We start from the raw sequence: 16,723 nt of genomic DNA, 5'->3' as shown, positions 1-16,723 counted from the left end.
GGTGCACAAAGGGCCGATTCTGTGATTCGGAGCAAAAAGTCCACTGACGTCGTGGATATTCTGCATCCGGTCTTACACGTTTCTAAATTTTGCACCTAATGGAGACAGGTCAACAAGTCGGAAACAAGTAAAAACTGACCTGCGCCTTCCCCTCCAAAAACTCAAACCAAACTGGACCTTGTTCTGAGGTTCAAAAAAGTTTAACTAATAATCATCCAAATTTGCAATTTTCATTCTCCTCATTCTCATGTTTTTGTTTTTTTAATCACTTGTTCTGAGATGAGAAGCAGTCATTTCCGAACACTGTCAAAGTCCTTAGGCAAATTCTACCTGAGCCATCAGTGATTCAACATATTTAAAATTTGGCTAACATTATGCCCCTTTGTGGACAATTCCTGGTGATCTGTTATGAGAGAAAGAATTAGCTAGAATATGCATAACATCACTGACGTTAACAACAAACCCCCACCTGAGTTTCACCCCCACCGAAACCTTTCCCAGAGATGGTAATAAACCTAAAGTGACTTGAGTTTTGCCTCCTTCCCTTTCTCTGCCACAGCAGAGTGAAAATGTTAATGAAACTGGCAAAAAAAAAAAAAAAAAAAGTCAAAGGCAGGCAAGTAGGAGGAAAAGAAAAAGAAGGCTGAGATAAAAATCAGTTTCGGAATAATCAGGTTGGCTGTGTTTCTTTGCACTCCTTACAAAACATTCAACACCCTTCCCTGCCCTCTATTTCTTACACTAAGATCATCTATCCAGGTCTCCCGTCCCTCTGTTGGGTTATTTCCTTGTACTGTTGCCATCTTTGAAAATCAAATGTGTCCTTCAAGAATGTTCCCAGACACAGGTGGGTATGGGGCTCCCATACTGTTGTAAAGAAAGCACTCTTTCCTGGACATTCTGGCTTGGCCCATGGTCTCAAGGGCTAAGTTCCACAGTTTTAAGTGTGACAACCCGAAGGCAGGAGAGTGAGCTTCTGGTCACCAAAAATGATGATGCAGGTATATAAGAAAAGCAACATTATGGCGGACTCCCTCTATGACACCTGTCACAGCAGATCAGAGAGGATGCATGGGCACAAAAGACAGATGCAAATGGCCAGATCTTCTCTTGTCTTATTCCACAAGGAAGATAGCCTTCTTCACTTTTTTGAAGGTTTGGTTTGAGTTTGGTTTGTTTTACAAATGAAAAAAGGATGGCACAGAAAGTGTAACTGACTTACCCAAAGCCACACAGCGAGTCAATGGCAAAGCTGAGGAAAGAACCCACTTCTCCTCAGTCTGAGTTAAAATGCGTCCACCTGGTCTAAACTACCAGCCCACACTGTCTTCACAGTTTTCTCCCCACCGCGTAAACCGTTCCCGAGATACATTTCAGACCATAAAAGCCTCACATCCACCCATCTCTAATCCCTAAAACAAAGGCTTAGTACTGGCAACCCAAGCTGTTAGTCACGTACGAGGTCACCTGAAGGAATGTAGACTGTTACCCACAAAGGATGCACTGCTCTTACTTTATAATGTTTTTCACTTTTAACGTATTCAGATTCCTTACTGGCTTGTATGCACAACAAAACGGACACTGACATGAATGGTTTCATGATATTGTTCCTATAAATACAACGCGATCCTGGACATGAAATCCAAGGGGGGAAAAAAACCCAAAAAAACAAAAAAACACCTAGGTTTATCAACATGTTTATCAGATGTCATTCACATAAGAAAAAAAAATTGAGAAAAACCGACCTTTCGTGTACTTTTCCCTTTTCATCTCCTAGAGTAACGGTTACTGTACGAACTCTGTCCAAGTCAAAGCCTGTATCATACTGATGGAAATCTGATGTAATCCAGCCCACCCAGACGTTAGCAGGTTCTTGGCCGGGAAAGATTCTCACTGAGTAATAGTACTGTCAAGACAGCAAAAGCAAGTGTTGGCAAAGTTAAAAAGAAACAAAACTTTGATACGCAATGCCTTTGAATTGCCTGACTGCATTTCTTTGCTTAAAATCACTCGGCCTAATTAAAATGAAACAAGAACAAAGAGCGGACACTGGAAGAAGATAAGTCTTAAAGCAGAGATAATGGAAAGGAAATCAGAAATAATGGGAAGAAGAGAAATGATCTTGTCAGAGCAAACACACTAAATAATTTGAGGTCTTTCATACTCCTAAAGTATGGGTACAACTGTATGTGCACATACATAGCATATTTATGTAATAAAATCACCAATCCATTCAGGCAGATAAACTTCAAATTCTGGAAACTTATACAAGCACACTAATTTATGCTAGTGTTTTATACCTGTCACCCACCTTTTTGAATATGCTTTGCCTTTCCTATCAATAATACTTTGACACCTTAAAATCACTTTGAGGGGCGCCTGTGTAGCTCACTTGATTAAGCATCCAACTCTTGATTTCGGCTCAGGTCATGATCTCACGATTCAGAAGACTGAGCCCCAGGTCGGGCTCTGTGCTGAAAGCGTGGAACATGCTTGGGATTCTCTCTCTTCCTCGCTCTCCTCCCCCCCCCCAAATCTCTCTTTCTATCAAAATAAATAAAAATTTAAAAAAATCACTTTGAAATAGCTCAGATCTAATATATAAAAATCTAGCTCAAACATGGTGGCACTCTACAAGGGATGTAATTATGTAAAAAATTGTAAAAATGTAAAAAAAAATGTAAAAAATTATACATTTTTTCCCATTTGGTGTTTTAGGAAAAGTTGTTTTGAAAAATTTGTTTTTTAAAGCATTGTTTATTTATTTATTTTTAAAGTTTTATTTATTTATTTGAGAGAGACAGCACGCACACGCGTGCGAGTGGGGGAGGGGCACAGAATGAGAGGAAGGGAGAATCCCAACCAGGCTCTGCACTATCAGCACAGAGCTGGACACGGGGCTCGAACTCATGAACTGCAATATCATGACCTGAGCCAAAGTTAGACACTTAACTGAACGAACCATTCAGGTTCCCCCATTTTCTTTTAATTTTTAAATTTTTATTTATTTAGTAAGTAGGCTCTACACCTAACATGGGGCTTGAACTCACCACCCTGAGACCAAGAGTGGCATGCTCCATCTACCGAGTCAGCCAAGCACCCCGGTTTAAACATGAATTGGCAGAGAGCAAAACATGACCTCCCACAAAGTATGATAAATGATCTTCCTTTAGACATATCACTAAGATGAAGGAAATTATATGCACTTGGAAGAATTATGTGGAAATTAAAATTTTCCCAGGAAACATGATAGCAAAATCAGGATTAAGCATGTCATAAAGTTATTTTGCCTAAAACACTTCTCTTACCACATAATACACCTCAGAATATACCTGTATTTTCTTCAACTTTCAGTCCCCAAAATAGAAGCAAAGATTTATTTTAAAATAAGTCGGCTACAGAGGATGAATGAAAAGGAACTCTTTGACATGAAACACACAATAACTGACAAAGAGAAATAAGTGACAAAAGCTTCAACCTCATACCGTGGACGTTTGCATCAAGTAATCATAATCATCCCGATCATCTGCAAGGACATCTTCGGTGAGCCTTGCAGAATGGCTCGTGCTATAATCTGGCTTTGTTCTTCTAAGCAAAAATCTGAAATATAGTACAGGACTGGGGATCAGCAACATTAAAAATCTCTGCCTACTTAAAACATGCGCGTATCATCAATCTAGTAGAGTGGTTCACAACCAGGGCTATTTTTGTTCCCTAAACTATGCCTTTATCTCCCAGCTGGAGATACTTTTAGTTGACACATTGGGGGTGTGGGGTGGGGGTGGGGGTGTGCCACTGGCATTTAGCGGGTGGAGGCCAGGGATGTGACTAAATATCCTTCAATTAACATGGCGGACTCTCACAACAAATAATTATCTGAACTACAGTGTCAATCACGCTGATCTGGAGAAATTAAGATTTAGTGCAAAAAAGGATGCTAAAATAACTTGCCTTGTGTCTATAAAAAATACTATTTAGAGAGAATACTTTAAGTTTCAACCAAGAACGTAAATATAAACATCTTAAAAACTCTTTGGAGAAAATACTTGTAAATTATATATAAGGGGTTAATATCCAGAGTATATAAAGAAATCCTACAACTCAAAAACAACGAAGCAAATAACCCAATAAAAAAAATGGGCAAAGAACCTGAAAAGACGTTTCTCCAAAGATGATATACAAATGGCCTAGAAGTATGTGAAAAGATGTTCAAGATCACTGAACATCAGGAAAATGCAAATCAAAACCACAAGAAGACACTAATTCACAGCCATTAGGAGGGCCATCATCAAAAAGACAGAAAGTAACAAGTGTTGACGAGAATGTGGAGAAATTGAACCCTCGGGCAGTGTCGGTGGGAATGTAAAACGGCGTAGCTGCTGTGGGAAACAGCATGAAGGTTCCTCACAAACTTAAACACACAACTAGCAGCAACCACACTTCTGGGTATGTATCAAAAGTAATTTAAAGCAGGGCCTCAAAAATACATTTGCACACGCAGTTCACATCGGCACTATTCACAATAGCTAAGAGGAAGAATCAACCCAAATATCCATCAGCGGACAGATGGATAAGCAAAATATGTACACACAGAGTGGGGTATTACTCAGCCTTACAAAGGAAGGAAATTCTGGCACGTGCAGTGACATGAATGAACCCTGAGGATATTAGGCCGAGTTAAGCCAATCCCACACAGAAGAGAAAAACACAGTATGAATCCACATTTAGAAAGTGGTCAAATTCATAGGAATAAAAAGGAGAATGGGGATTACAAGAGGCTAGGGGGAGGTGGAAAAGGAGAGTTGTCTAATGGGTAGAGAGTTTCAATTTTGCAAGCTGAGAAAGTTCTGAAGACCTGTTTCACGACTATGTGAACATGCTTAACACTATGCAACCATACACTTAAAAAACGGTTTAAATGGTAGATTGTGTTAGGTGTTTCTCACCACGATAAAAAAAGTGCATTAAATAAGTAACTTCTGGGATAGATTATGTCTGTGGTAACAAATTCGATGACAAACAGGTTGCGTTCCTGTCGCCTGTCCAATCCTTTATATGTAAAGGAGAAGGAGAGGGAAGGACAAATGGACCCTGGGAAATCCCTCGCTCTGTACCCCTCCCCACAAAATAACTGCATATTTGAAATTATGTTCCATGTATCAATGACCTTTGTTTCAGACGAGAGGGCTTTTCCTGAGCATAGTCTTTGTGGTTATTAAACTCTGGTTTTGTGGCTTCCTTGTCTTTGTCAACACGGTCTGGCACCAGATGGCCATGAGCTGTCTTCATTAGAACCTCAAAGTCAGAATCCGCATCGTAATCCTCCAGATCATTCTTGGGCCCAAAGAGGCCTGCGCCTGGGAGCCCGCCTGCCACCGTCTTGGAGAAAACCTCGGCACACTCGATCGGCATGCTCAGGCGATAGAACATGATGTCGGCAGTGCTGTTCTGAGCGCCAAAGGACTTCTGGGTGACTTTTAAACACGGAGAACTGTCGATGGTGCCATCTATTCTGGTCACCTAGCGAATGAAGAGGTGATAGCTCAAATTCGAATCAACGCAACCTCCTGATGCTAAAGATTGCTAACACACATCACGTCTTTAAAACCCCAAACACAGCCCACACTTGGCATAATTTTGTAAATGATGAGATTAAACACAGGGAGTACTGTGTTCCAGATAGACTCATAGCTCTGCCTTTTTTTCTTTTTAATTCAATTTAGTTAACATGTAGTGTAACAATGATTTCAGGAATAGAATTCAGTGATTCATCACTTACATATGACACCCACTGCTCATCCCAGCAAATGCCCTCCTTAATGCCCATCACCTATTTAGCCCGTCCCCCCACCCACTGCCCCTCCGACAACCCTCAGTCTGTTCTCTTTATTTAAGAGTCTCTTATGGTTTGGAGTGCTTGGGTGGCTTAGTCGGTTAAGCATCCGACTTCGGCTCAGGTCATGATCTTACGGCTTGTGGGTTTGAGCCCCGAGTCAGGCTCTGTGCTCAGATGTCAGAACCTGGAGCCTGATTTGGATTCCGTGTCTCTGTCTCTCTCTGCTCCTCCCTCATTCATGCGCTCACTCGCTCTCTCTCTGCTCAAAAATAAATATTAAAACAAAAAATTTTTTAATAAAAAAGAGTCTCTATGGTTTGCCTCCCTCTCCGTTTTTATCTTATTTTTCCTTCCCTTCCTCCATGGTCATCTGTTGTTTCTAACTCAAAACATAGTTTGGAAAATTCATGTTAAAATTACACTCATTCAGACTGAGCCTGGTGTTGCCTATATAAAAACAGAATTAATTATTGTTAATCAGTCTAATCAGGTGCTCATAAAGTATCTATAATCAGAGCCTCATGCTGTGCTCAGACTCCATTACTGTGTAACACAGTAGGGCCACCTTTCTAAGTAAGTGGCAATAATTGTCCAAGTGGGAATTCCCAAGCGTAAAGACGTTCCACCCCTGGCTTTTGGCAACGGTATGAATTTTAAAGAAAAAGCAAACCTCGATGTGCTCATGGTTTGAAGGGACCTGGAGAAACTGAGGAAGCCTCTTGCTTAGCCACATGGTAATATCCCTGTTTGTGTTCACAGCAAATGGTTCGTAACCCTCTTGTAAGCCACAGATGGTGAAATATTTCAAGGTGCTGACATCCTTTCCAAAGTTCATCCTGCCCACCTGAGCCACTCCAAGGCTACAGACAGGAATGAATCCTGGGAAGAAAAGAAAAAAACAAAATGTTCCGTATCATTGGTATAAGAGCCTGTTTGTTTGGAATTTCCAAAAGCACCGCTCTGGAACTCTCATCTCTGAGAGAGTCGTCGGCATAAAGTAAAAGAGTAGTTCGAGAGAGAGACCACTGTTATTAAGTTTTACATGCAAGGGTCAAAAGACCAGTGTTTGCTCATGGTTTACTGAACGTGGCCCCTAGATAAGGCTCTTCTTTTACCCTGGACTCCTGTGAAGAAGGTTAGGTGCTCAGCAGCCCCTCGTCCTCCAGGGATCTTAGGGTGTAGGGCAATGGAAGGATGTCGCCATCACACAGCCTCTTAGCTCAGGAGTGCACGGGACTCTCTCAGAAGGAAGGTGAGAAGGAGGGAAACGCCCAAGTGGGTTTGTCCTTCGATCTAGCACAAGCACTTGAAAACGTGCAACTACCAAACACAGCCTAAGCCACAGATTTCTTTGCACATAACTCAAGGGAAAAAGGATTGGGAGCAACAAATTAAAAAAAAAATTTTGATATTTATTTTTGAGAGAGAGAGAGAGAGAGAGAAAGAGAGAGAGACAGTGGGGGAGGGGCAGAGAGAGAGGGAGGCACAGAATCTGAAGCAGGCTCCAGGCTCCAAGCTGTCAGCACAGAGCCCAACACAGGGCTTGAACCCACAAACTGTGAGATCATGACCTGAGCCGAAGTCAGACTGCGCCACCCAGGCACCCCTTAAATCTTTTTTTAATGTTTATTTTTGAGAGTGAGAGAGCATGTGCGTGCGAGCAGGGGAGTGGCAGAGAGAGAGGGAGACAGAATCCGAAGAAGCAGGCTCCAGGCTCTGAGCTGTCAGCACAGAGCCCGACGCTGGGCTCGGACTCATGAACCATGAGATCATGACCTCGGCTGAAGTCGGACGCTTAACTGACTGAGCCACCCAGGTACCCCTGGGAAGCAACATTTTTAAAGGTTTTCATTTGCTTGTAGCTGCTTTCGATCTATGAAGAAAACTGTGTCCCCGCTTTTTTCTGGGGTACACTACACCTAAGCATAGAAAATAAAAATAAAAATAAATAAATAAATAAGTAAATAAATTTTCAGATGTAGTTGCTAAAAATCCCACTGAAACTCCTCCATCTGTCCCTTACCCTTTGATGTCACTGCCATTACAGATTAAGCAGGGCAATCCACACCTAACCTAAATAATTAAGACATGAAATTCAAAATGTAAGTCAAAGTAAACAAGAAACGAAATCAAAAGCAACAGCAATAAGCGACGGGGGAAAGCCAAAATATTTCATCAGCTAATGTAATGAGTTGCAAGGTTAGTACATCTTCCTGCTACTGAATGAACAGGGGAAAACATAATTAACACTGTTAATTGTGTTTTTGAATTCTTTGGAAACAACGGTCTTTAGCAAAGGGCTCTGATGCTCATTTTCAGTGTTGGGGGGCTGCCTAGGTACTCTTCCTTTCCTTCTACAGTGTTTTACACAGAAATTCAAGTAGCATAATAAACAAGGTCAGTATTGGAATGGAGGCTACAGAGCAGAGGATGTAACTTACAGATCAAAGAAGCAGTGGATCCTACGAATAAGCCAGCAACTGTCTACCATGATGACTTACGCTTCATCCTCCGTTAAAATTAGTCAATGTAGGGGCCCCTGGGTTGCTCAGATTGCTAAGCATCCATCTTTGGTTCAAGTCATGATCTCATGACTTGTGAATTCAAGCCCTGCATCAGGTCTGTGCTGACAGCTCAGAGCCTGGAGCCTGCTTGGGGTTCTGTGTCTCCCTCCCTCTCTGCCCCTCCCCCACTCATTCTCTCTCTCACTCTCTCTCTCTCTCTCAAAAATAAACATTAATTTTTTTAAATTAGTGAGTATAAAAGCAATATATAATCTTCAGAATAGCACAAGACAATAAAAATTACATCCTATCATTCATAATGATTTCACGCAGTTTGTATTCATCAATATATACCCAAATAAACAGTGGTATAACAGTGTTACCGGCCAGGAAGCAAGAACACATCCAGCTGTGTTCAAGGAAGCGTGAATGATGAGTTTCTAGTTAAAACTAAAGCCCACAGCTGTGTGTACAGCTGTGACAGCTCTTGAAGTGTCAGTCAAGGGAAATTGTTTTCAATAAGTGTCTAGAAAGGAATCAAAGAAAATGACTGCATAAATACAATAGATCTGAGACAGGTTGAAATACATTTGCACAAACTGGCATATCTAACATCCATTCGACATAAACTGGGGGATACCAAGACAGAAACATCTCCGATTGTAAATACACATTTCTTTCTAGCCACATTATATGTAGAAGGAATCCCTATCCTATAAGTGAAGTTATAAATACCCACATAGATCCCTGGGTGTTTGTTATATTAATATCTGAACTTTTCCGCATGTTTGAAATATTTTCATTTATTTTTTTAAGTTCTTTTTATTCATTTTGAGAGAGAGAGAGAGAGAGAGAGCACGAGCAGGGGAGGGGCAGAGAGAGGGAGGGAGAAACCTAAGCAGGCCCTATGCTGTCAGTGGGAAGCCCAACTTGGGGCATGATCCCACAAAACGTGAGATCATGACCTGAGCCAAAATCAAGAGCCAGATGCTCAACTGACTGAGCCACCCAGGAGCCCCAGGAAATCTTTTCATTTAAAAAACCAAGCAACTAGGGTTGCACACAACGATTTATGTCCCAAACTGTTCACTATGGCTGCATTTATGATCACAGAAAATATTTTGCACACTAAATATGTTTTTCCATTGATATGTAATACTATTTAGCTTTCGAATCTGGTTTTCAAACGGTCATTATTATATACAAAAATATTCATAGTACGTATTATTTTAAGAAAGAAAGATATAGCATATGATTAGTTTTTAAAGTTGGAAAGGCAAGGGGCGCCTGGGTGGCTCACTTGGTTGGGCATCTGATTTCGGCTCAGGTCATGATCTCATGGTTTCCCGGGTTCAAGCCCCATGTTGGACTTTGTGCTGACAGCTCGGAGCCTGGAGCCTGCTTGGGATTCTGTGTCTCCCTCTCTCTCTCTCTGCCCCTTCCCCACTCGTGCTCTCTCTGTCTCTCTCTCAAAAATAATAAACAAACAGTAAAAAATTATTTTAAAAATAGATGGGAAAGCATTAGAAGTTTTTTAATTAAAAGAAGTTACAGAGGGGCACCTGGGTGGCTCAGTCGGTTGGGTGTCCAACTCTTGATCTCGGCTCAGGTCATGATCCCATGGTTCCTGGGATCGAGCCCCATCCTGGGCTCCAGGCTGACAGTGTGGAGCCTGCTTTGGATTCTCTCTCTGCCTCTTTCTCTGCCCCTCTCCCTCCCCCTCTATCAAAATAAATAAACCTTAACAAAATGTTATAAAATGGTGGAATTTTTAACACTCTTTGTTCTTTTTCTGTCTCTCAACAGATTTTCTTCAATGAATATGCATTTTACTATAAAAACAGCTGACAGATTTTGTGAAAATAAACTAATCATTTAATAAACTGGAAAACTGGAATATACCTACATCTTCCTCATACAGAAATGTGTACAATCGTGTGGGTAGTGTGGATGGTCCAACAACAAGGGCAGCCTGCTAAAGCACAAAGTCTCAATGCTGGTGAGTGTCCAGTGAGTTACCAGAAATCTTGCCAATAAAATTAAACTGGTACAAGATTTATGTAGAGCATTTAGTAATGTGCATTAAGACACTTTCAACCATTCATTTCCTTATCCAATAAATATTTATGAGCAGCTACCATGCTCTAGAAACTGGGGACAATAGCTCACTGACACACAGACATCAGCCCAAAGGTTCTCACAGCTTAATGAGGTGGGAAGACAAGGAAAGACATCATACTTCTCGACCCATCTCTGGACATGGGGTGCTAAGAGCAGAGGAGAAGGAGAGAGAGAAAATTCAGGAAGGTTTCTTAGAGGAGTTGTCACCTCAGATGGTAGACAGGCCTAGATACTAGGAAATGACTTAGATCACAGTGTCAAGTCTGAGAGACCTGCATTAAAATCTTAGTTCCAGCACTTGTCAGCTATTTGCCCTTTGACGGGTTACTTAAATTCTCTAAGCTTTAATCCTTTCTTCTATAACGTCTACCCCATAGATTACAGGTGTTTTTTTTTTAAATTTGTTTATTTTTGAGAGATAGAATGTGAGTGTGGGAGGGGCAGAGAGAGAGGGAGACACAGAATCCGAAGCAGGCTCCAGGCTCTGAGCTGTCAGCACAGAGGTTGACACGGGTCTCAAACTCACAAACCGTGAGTTCACGACCTATGCTGAAGTTGGATGCTTAGGTGACTGAGCCACTAGGCACCTCCCCCCTCCCGCCATAGATTCCATTTTTATTTTTTTATTTTGTATTTATTTTTGTTTTTAAATCTTTTTTAACGTTTATTTATTTTTGAGACAGAGAGAGACAGAGGATGAACAGGGGAGGGGCAGAGAGAGAGGGAGACACAGAATCTGAAATGGGCTCCAGGCTCTGAGCTGTCAGCACAGAGCCCGACGCGGGGCTCGAACCCACGGACCGTGAGATCATGACCTGAGCCGAAGTCGGACGCTTAACCGACTGAGCCACCCAGGCGCCCCATAGATTCCAGTTTTAAAAATGAGATCCTCTATGAGCAGTGCTTAAAACATGGAGGCTCGGTGAACAAAATTAAATTGGGAAAAAAAGAAAAGGTTAAAGAAACTAAATACTCATAATAAGAGAATGGATAATTTTGATATATACACAAAATTAAGTATGTACAGGATTCATCAAGAGGAAATTGTAGGGAGAGAAGAAAACCAAACGGGGAAATAATAACACGTGGTGATTCCATGTGAAGGGTAAACAGGTGTCCATTGCACTATTCTTGCCCTTTTCTGAAAGGCTATTTCTCAAAATATAAAGTTGGCTAAAAAAAATCAAAAGCCATATTTGGGGCCCCTGGGTGGCTCAGTTGGTTAAGCGTCCAACTTCAGTTCAGGTCATGATCTCACAGTCTGTGGGTTCAAGCCCCCGCATCAGGCTCTGTGCTGACAGCTCCGAGCCTGGATCCTGCTTCGGATTCTGTGTCTCCCTTTTTTTTTGCCCCTCCCCTGCCTGCGCTCTCTCTCTCTCTCTCTCTCAAAATTAAATAAACATTAAAAATTTTTTTTCAAGTTATGTTTAAAATGTTTTTGTATCTTGGAACAACATATATAATATTAAGTTAAAAAGGTGGCTGTGGACATTTATTTTTCCATATCAATGCTTTAAATGGGGAAAAAGTACATGAAAGCCAAATTTCTCTCTGGGTAGTGGGGATATATACAGCTTTTAGCCATTTTTGTTACACTTCTTTGTATTTTCCAAATATTTGACAAGAATTTGTTACTTTTTAATAAACAGATATAATTTTTCATTAATTTATGGCAGATATAGACTTGTAGATGATATTTTTACTACTTTGCTATCTTAGTCCTCTTTAAAGGAAGGTATTAAGAAAGTATACCCAGAATTAGAATTTTTTTTTCTTTTTAGTTTAGATGAAGCTGAACTGAATAAAAATTAAATCATACTGTGACTTCTGAAGATGGAGTTTTAGTAACTTCTGTGATAATAAGAACCAATATTTCTATAAATTATATGTTTTTACATTACCATACATACAGCAAGAACAACTAGACGGCAATGACATCAGAGAACAAAGAGTGGAAGAAAACTACAGGTACTTTTTGGTCACGGGACAAAAGAGCCAGAGCTCAGTCACTTCCGGTTGGCCAGTACTTGGCAAAGGGCACCGTAAATAAAGGTGCAGACAATGGATGACATGGCCATCACACGAGGCTCCCAAGTAGTGACTAATGTTCCCTGAGTGTTTATCTGATGTGCATCTCACTGAACACGAACAACCATTTGGTGAGACAGGAATCGTTACCACTTTCTAGACAAGGCAACCCACATTTTAGCTGAAATCACTTGCTCACAACTGGGTGGCCGGAAAGGAAACCCAGGCCTGCCAGATCCTACGATCCACACTTTAAGCCAGGGCCATAAATAAGCAGAGAGTAGAGATATTAGGTTTTGTGGGGCAAACTACTCAAACCTCAGTTGAAGTGTAAAAGTGGCCACAGACAGTATAAATGAATAAGCATGACTGTATTCCAATAAAAATTTATTTACAGAAACAGGTGGCAGGCTGGATCTGGTTCTCAGGCCTTAGTATGCCAACCCCTGCTCTAAGTCACTATTCAACCCTGTCTCCATTTAGTATCAGGTCTTACCATTCAGCAAATATTTAATGAATACCTGGCATGTGCCAAGATCTGTTCTTGGCTGGAGATATAGCTGTGAGCAGAATGGAAAAGAGTCCCTAACCCTCTGGAGCTTACCTTTGTGTAGGCATAACAAGTAAATAGTTGTATCTATATTTATAGAGTATACATTTATATAGATATAGATATAACTATGCACACAAACACACACATATACACACACAAAGTATATAATACAAAGTATATATAACGTATATATAATATGATATAATATAATATAATATAATATAATATAATATAATATATAATCATACATAATATAATGTCAGGAAATGACAAACGCAATCAAGACTGACCGAACGTTTGCCATAAATTAAACAAGATGGGATAAATGACATCACTCTTAATAACTGCCCGTAGCAAAACATGATGATTGAGGTTCAGTTCTTTGTTAGTTTGAAATAAGCTGAACACACAAACATCCCAACACAATAAAACAGACGTCCACGCGGTTACATATGCCAGCACACGCTCAGGCAGACGTAAAGTTTGGTCCTACCTTCCTATGTTTTATGTTCCCAATCTTCTATTCCAGTCACCTTAACTGACATCTTGCGAATAACAAAGCCTCATGATATCTAAGGGAACTTTTCTTCCTGGCCGGGGATCTTAAATTAGTACCCATGAGTCCAACTGGTTTCCTGGGGCTGTGCCAGACCCACCCTAACCACTTGTAAATTTGTTAAAACAGCAGCTACGACGTATGGTTCAACTGTTTCCTCCAACAAAAGACAGATGGCTTCAGCAAATTTTAACTTTCTCCGTTGACGAGCCACCCTGCTCCGGAGCAGAGGGGTGTGTGATGAGTGTGCGTGTCCACCAAGGCACTGGCAGTCACAAGGATGTGGGGGTGTGACGCAGGCGTGAAATCTGTGGCGGGGGCTAAAATGAAAGAAGATAAAGCAGATCACAAGCATACCAGCTTGTTGTAAGAACATATGGTTTCAGACTTCGAAATTTCTGGACTACAGATACGGATCCTCATTTATAACCCAACCAAATGGCCAAAACCAGTAAAAATGGCCGACATTACACCAAAATGTAAGTTTGAATTATTTGGTCAGAAGAAAGGGTAACACTTAATAGCACCTTAGTATGTGCCAGGTAATATGTAAACACTTTTCCATTTATTATTAAATATTAACCCCATTTTTCAAGATGAGGAACCAAGTAAGACGTTAAAACATTTGTCTCAGGCCCTACAGCTAGTGAAATGGGAAGTGAGAATTTGAATCAAGAATGCAGCAGGGAGGGCAAAATAAAAACAAGACACACTTGCCTTAGATTTCTGGGATCTTAAGAACTGGAAGGGGCATAAACCGATCGCTTCCAGTCAGAGCTTTTTATTTTAGGGAAATGAAAACAGAGAAGCTATTTGCCCAACGTCACACAAGAATTATTATTTTCAGAACTGGGTCTAGAATCCAGGGCTTCAGACATGAAATCTGCCGCTTCTATTCCACGTTGGCTTAGAAAATGAATTAACAAATAAACTAAGTGTATTAACAAATACACTAAAATTCCATAGGGAATTTACTATGTTTTAAGCTCTTTAGTGTGCAGACTTCGTAATATCAGCTTTGGCATAATAGGGACACCCCCATACTTTCTTCCTGGTTCTTGGTTCACTTTGGATCATCAAGGTCATTAGGAATTTTATTTTTGACCCTGAATACTAGCAAGTGTCCCTCTTCCCCAAGGTATACAATGTCACTGTCAATTAACTGCCCAGTTTAAGGAGAGTTTGGTTTTCACTGAGCTCATCAATCATTTCCCAATGCTCCATGTAACATGTACAGAAAATAGACATGCAAACTCAAAAGACAGAAATTAGATCATCTGAAATTTAACTCTAGGCAATCAAAATAAACATTCTCCTCATTTGTTAATGTAGCACACAGTGAAGAGTTTTATTCCTGGACACGTCCAGAGAATTCGAGGATCTCTCTTTCCTGATTCTAGACAAAACTATGAAACCAATTATGCTAGTTCCTGACATCTTCATACTCTAGAATTTGTCCACCACTTTATAACCGATGCCTTTATCTTCACTCCAAATATCCAATGTCCCAACACAATTCTTTGGCTGTTTGGACAGCCCCACGGCAGTGACTCAAAGTCCTGACTTCTACCCATGAGTACTGATTTTTAATTAGGGAGATCCTTCATAAGTTACTGTCCCAGGTCTGATAACAGACATGCATCTCAGGTCTGTTATCAATGGCAGGTTTTTTAGAGTGACACTAGTGACAGAAAGGACTTACGGGGGAGCCAGAAGGCTGGGATCTGGGGTGGTGCAATCCTTATACTCTTGTGTCATGTTGAAAATCTTCTTAATGAGCCACATGATTCCACTGAGCAGTTAATCTGTTATAATATTTCCACTGAGTGTGAAAATATTGTAAGTACAGTCCAACAGTTCTATATTCTTCCTCTTTTTTAAAAGTAGCGTGGTATCATCAGTAATGGAAAGTTTTCCTTCCCTCTCCTTAGAGGTCTTCTCAACCAAAAGCTATGTGATTATTTTAATTCCGACAATATTCTTCTCTTTTGCTTCCGACAATATTTCTTTAGTCTAAACGAGTCTAAACCCCATGCAGACTCAGCACCAGGAATTCTGCTCACTGTCCTCCCAGGTGGCAGATACAACATGGAAAGCCTCACTTCTGGATTTGATTATAATGATTACAGATGCAGACCCCGAGGACTCCGAACTGATCTTTAGTTACAGAAGAGCCGACAAGGTTGAAAAAGCTCCAGTGTGATGAGCCACTTACACAACACAAGAAAGGCACCTACAGCCAACTTTGTAAAATGCAGGTAATCTGACAAAATAACTGCTCTTTCACCATATGGCAAGATTTCAAATGACTCTTACTTGCTTTAAATTAAGGGTACGATGAGCTCTTCAAACTATGCATAACAGGAGGCTCGGCACTCAGGAGTAAATCAAGAGTGGTACTAGGTGAGCAGGGGCTACATGTAGAGGGGGGCAGCGCAGAAGTTTGCTGGGGCTGCCATGACAAAATAGCACGGACTAGGCGGCTTAAACAACAGAAACTGATTCTCACAAGTCCAAGATCAAGGTGTCCGCGGGTCTGGTTTCTCCTGAGGTCTCTCTCCTTGGCTTGCGGATGGCCACCATCCACGGCCTTTCCTCTGTGCATGGGCACCACCCCCCCAGCCCCCCCCCCGCCCCTGACGTCTCCTTGTTTTCTTATAAGGACCAGTCATCGTGGAGTAGGGCCTGACCCTTACGACCTCATCTAACCTTAATTAGTTCTTTATTTTTTTTTAAATATTAAATTTTTTTTTAATGTTTTGTTTGTTTTTAAGAGAAAGAGAGAGACACACACACAGACTGCGAGTGGGAGAGGGGCAGAGAGAGAGGGAGACACAGAGTCTGAAGCAAGCTCCAGGATCTGAGCTGTCAGTGCAGAGCCCTGTGCAGGGCTCAAACTCACAAACCATGAGATCATGACCTGAGCCAAAGTCTGATGCTTAACCGACTGAGTCACCAAGGTGCCCCTTAATTATTATTTTAAAGGCCCAAATATAGTCACATTAGGGGGTTAAGGGCTCAACATATGAATTTGGATGGGGGAGAGGCACAATTCAGTCCATAACAGGGACACAGACGTGGTTGCATTCAGAATGCTGTATTCACCAGCAGACATATCTTCTCTG

General features: G+C 41.1%; 1 protein-coding gene across 4 annotated transcripts in view; it reads right to left on the bottom strand.

Annotated features, from left to right (window-relative positions):
- Nucleotides 1-16,723, bottom strand: part of RYR2 (ryanodine receptor 2) — a 755,762-nt gene that overhangs the window by 242,155 nt on the left and 496,884 nt on the right. For all 4 annotated transcript variants that reach the window (XM_081790553.1, XM_081790554.1, XM_081790555.1 and 1 more), the window contains exons 30-33: nucleotides 6,507-6,715; nucleotides 5,168-5,520; nucleotides 3,486-3,600; nucleotides 1,746-1,906 (exon numbers count right to left, since the gene is read on the bottom strand). In XM_081790553.1, coding sequence (XP_081646679.1) covers nucleotides 1,746-1,906; nucleotides 3,486-3,600; nucleotides 5,168-5,520; nucleotides 6,507-6,715 — 838 coding nt within the window. The remainder of the gene's footprint in view (nucleotides 1-1,745; nucleotides 1,907-3,485; nucleotides 3,601-5,167; nucleotides 5,521-6,506; nucleotides 6,716-16,723) is intronic.

Source organism: Panthera onca, chromosome D2 (assembly GCF_046562875.1).
Source record: "Panthera onca isolate mPanOnc1 chromosome D2, mPanOnc1 haplotype 2, whole genome shotgun sequence".
Classification (NCBI taxonomy): Eukaryota; Metazoa; Chordata; class Mammalia; order Carnivora; family Felidae; genus Panthera; species Panthera onca.
Note: the sequence above shows the minus strand (reverse complement) of the source record. Positions and strands in the feature narration are given on the sequence as shown.